Source organism: Galeopterus variegatus, unplaced genomic scaffold (assembly GCF_000696425.1).
Source record: "Galeopterus variegatus unplaced genomic scaffold, G_variegatus-3.0.2 Scaffold6950, whole genome shotgun sequence".
Taxonomy (NCBI): Eukaryota; Metazoa; Chordata; class Mammalia; order Dermoptera; family Cynocephalidae; genus Galeopterus; species Galeopterus variegatus.
In genome coordinates this window covers 32664-35741 of record NW_007733061.1, presented here as the reverse complement: position 1 = coordinate 35741, position 3078 = coordinate 32664, and the positions used below count along the sequence as shown (strand labels likewise).

Below are 3078 nucleotides of genomic sequence, written 5' to 3'. Positions count from 1 at the left end.
CTTTGAATGACTCCAATATATATATTTCCTTAAATCAAAAATGACCACCAGTGGGTCGCTCCAATCCGCACTGCACCATCCTCCAAGCCTCTGTTGAGCTGATGGTTGGACAACTAGCATCGAGAAAGAGACCAGGGGGGCCTGGGGCTCTTTGGAGTCAAATTCACTCCCATTCCAGAACACAAGACAGACGTTAGGTCAGCGGGTGTCATCAAGCACCTCCCCCTCCAGGGGTGAGGAGCTGGGCCAGGCCTCTGTCCAGAAGGTGGCCTTGCTCCTCAGCACAGGCCGCTGCAGCCTTGACTCTCGGCCTTCCAGTCAGGAGCTGCTCTGCATGGACTAGGCTACAACAGTCAGGGCTTTCTGAGAGGTTCTGGAACTTTCTGTGCCAACCTTGTGGTTTCCCACATGTTAGTCTTGTGGAGCTGCTGTAACAGATTTCCACAAACTTAGTGGTTTAAACAACACAAATTTCTTATCTGACAGTTCTGTAGAATAAAAATCCAACACGGGTCTCTGAGGACCACGTTCACAGTGTCGGCAGGACCGTGTTCCTGTGGGTGCTCTGGGGACAGGCTTTTGCTGGGCCATTGCCAGCTCCCAGAGGCTGCTCTGGGCCCCCCTGCCTCCATGTTCAAAGCTGGCCATGCTGCATCTCTCTGTGCCTTCCTTCCCTAGTCAGAGCCACCTTTGATTTTTTCTCTTGTACCTCCCTTCACCACTTAAGACCCTTGTGATTACATTGGGCCCACTCTGAATATCCTGGATAATCTCTCCATTTTGAGCTCCGCTGATTAGCAACCTTAATTCCATCTCCAAAGCCCCTCTTGCCTTGTAAGGTGAAATATTCACAGGTTTCAAGACTTGGCCCACTAAAACTTGGACACCTTTGGGGGCATTATTCTGCCTACCACACAGGGTTGGCCTTGGGCAGTATTTCCCTCCGATGTCTCCGGGATGAGGGCAGAAACAAGCTCAGATCACAATTCTGGGCTCTTACCACCACATCCTGACCTCTGCGCACCCAAAATAAAGCACCCGTCAGCTTACCCATGTCACCGGGGCCCGCATGGCCAGCTCAGTCTCATCTAGAATGGAGACTATAATATGGCATCTGCCCAAGTGGGTGCCGACTAGGTGTCCCTTCTCCCTTCCATTCTCTTCCACTCCCCCAGGGTGTGGCGAAAGACCCGTCTTTGAGGGAACCACTCGACACTCGAGAATCGTAGGGGGAATGGAGGCAGAGGTGGGTGAGTTTCCGTGGCAGGTGAGCATCCAGGCAGGAAACGAGCACTTCTGTGGAGGCACAGTCCTCAGCAAATGGTGGGTCCTCACCGCCGCTCACTGCTTTTATTCCGAGAACCTATCGTAAGTACTGAGAGCCTCGCCCTGCTGCTCTGCAGTGCCCACCCCGAGCACCTTCCCACTCAAGCCAGACCCGATTGCCGACAGGGATCCAGGCTGTCCCATCCCACCCCTCCCTTCCAGCCCTGGAGTTGTAGAGGTGGCCAATCTGAGGCCTGTCACCCAGGGCTGATGACTACACTTCCCCAGGGCACGCACTGTCCTCTCCAGGAGCACCGTGGCTCAGTGGAGCCAAAGGGCTTGGCCCATCTGCCTCTCCTAGGACAGTCAAGCCCTTCTGGGAGGAAATCCTTTCCATTCTGGAAATCTGGTTTCTGGGGCCACCTGACCCCTACCTCCCTGCTCCTCATGGTTTTCTCTGTGCTCCAGCAGATCAGGGGACATCTAGCATTTACTGATTACTAACCATGCACCTGCCACCCAGCTAAGAAACTTTACTTGTATTAACTCACTTCGTCAGACCATGACCCTCTGAGGTAGGCAGAAGGAATAACCCTACAGATAAGGAATAGCCTTTATGGATCAGGAAGCTGACGTTCAGTAAACTGAGGTAACTCACTCAAGGTACATGCCCAGTAGACAAAGGAGAGATCTGAATTCTGGCTCTCACACTATGTGCTATGTTATACCACCTTGAGAAAGTCTGAAGATACCCAGGAAGGCTGCCTTTAAAGGGCTGATCAGAAACCTGGGGAAAGTTTCATCATGGCTTAACCAAGAAAACTATGGCACCTGTTCTCATGGGATACCTGGGGACTAGCTATTGGAACATTCCTGGCCCTTCTGCCTGGATGAGAGTCCTGGATATTGACTTATTCCTGAAGATCCTTTCTGCATAGTCAGTAGTGGGTCCAGATTAAAATCTGTTCCTGGGTCTCTAATTGCTGATAGAAAAATCGATATAAAGCAGATGTCATACCTTTCCTATCTGAGGCCAGTTTGATCTGTGCCGAGTGGTCTTCTGTGGGCTCTTCTGAGTGCCTAAAGCTGGGCTCTGCCTTGGCTGCTCACAGGAGTGTCTCGTTCCCACCTCCAGGATCCCGAGGGAGCAGGGGTGTCGCTGGGTCTGCTGCACTGGCTGTTTTGCCCCCTCTCCACCTTTTTCAAGTTCTCTCATCTGAGCAACAGCCCCCGGGGGTCCAGACCGCAGGCCCCTAGGACACTAGGGGACGTAGTCTCTCCAGGCGCAGCAAGTACTGTGCACTTTAGTGACTCCCCTCCCCACCCGGTCCTATGCCACCAGTCCAAAAGATCTGACCGTCGTGGTGGGGGCCAACGACCTAACCAGCTCGTCCGTGGAAGTAAAGGAGGTCACCAGCATTGTCAGCCACAAGGACTTCCAAAGAGCCAGCATGGACAACGACATCGCTTTGCTGCTGCTGGCCTCGCCTGTCAAGCTCAGTGGCCTGACGGTGCCCATCTGCCTGCCCTCACGGCCCCTGCCCACCAAGTGGCACGAGTGCTGGGTGGCAGGGTGGGGCCAGACCGATGCCGGTAAGTGACCCCTCAGCATCTCCCGAGAGCAGCCAGGGCACAGCCACCAAACCTGAGGGGAGGGATGGGGGGAGGAGAGCAGGAGTTGAGCTGAGCAGATCCCTGCACACAGGGGCCTCGCGACGGCCCAACTTCAGCCACCTCTGGGTGCCGGGGAAGCTTCTCCACGCTGAGACGCCAGGTCTGCACCAGTCCTGGGTGTGGTTTCATTGAGCCAGC

General features: G+C 54.4%; 1 protein-coding gene across 1 annotated transcript in view; it reads left to right on the top strand.

Moving 5' to 3' along the window:
- Positions 1-3078, top strand: part of PRSS55 (protease, serine, 55) — a 15208-nt gene that overhangs the window by 1373 nt on the left and 10757 nt on the right. Inside the window, exons 2-3 of the mRNA XM_008591467.1 lie at positions 1176-1368; positions 2609-2859. Coding sequence (XP_008589689.1) covers positions 1176-1368; positions 2609-2859 — 444 coding nt within the window. The remainder of the gene's footprint in view (positions 1-1175; positions 1369-2608; positions 2860-3078) is intronic.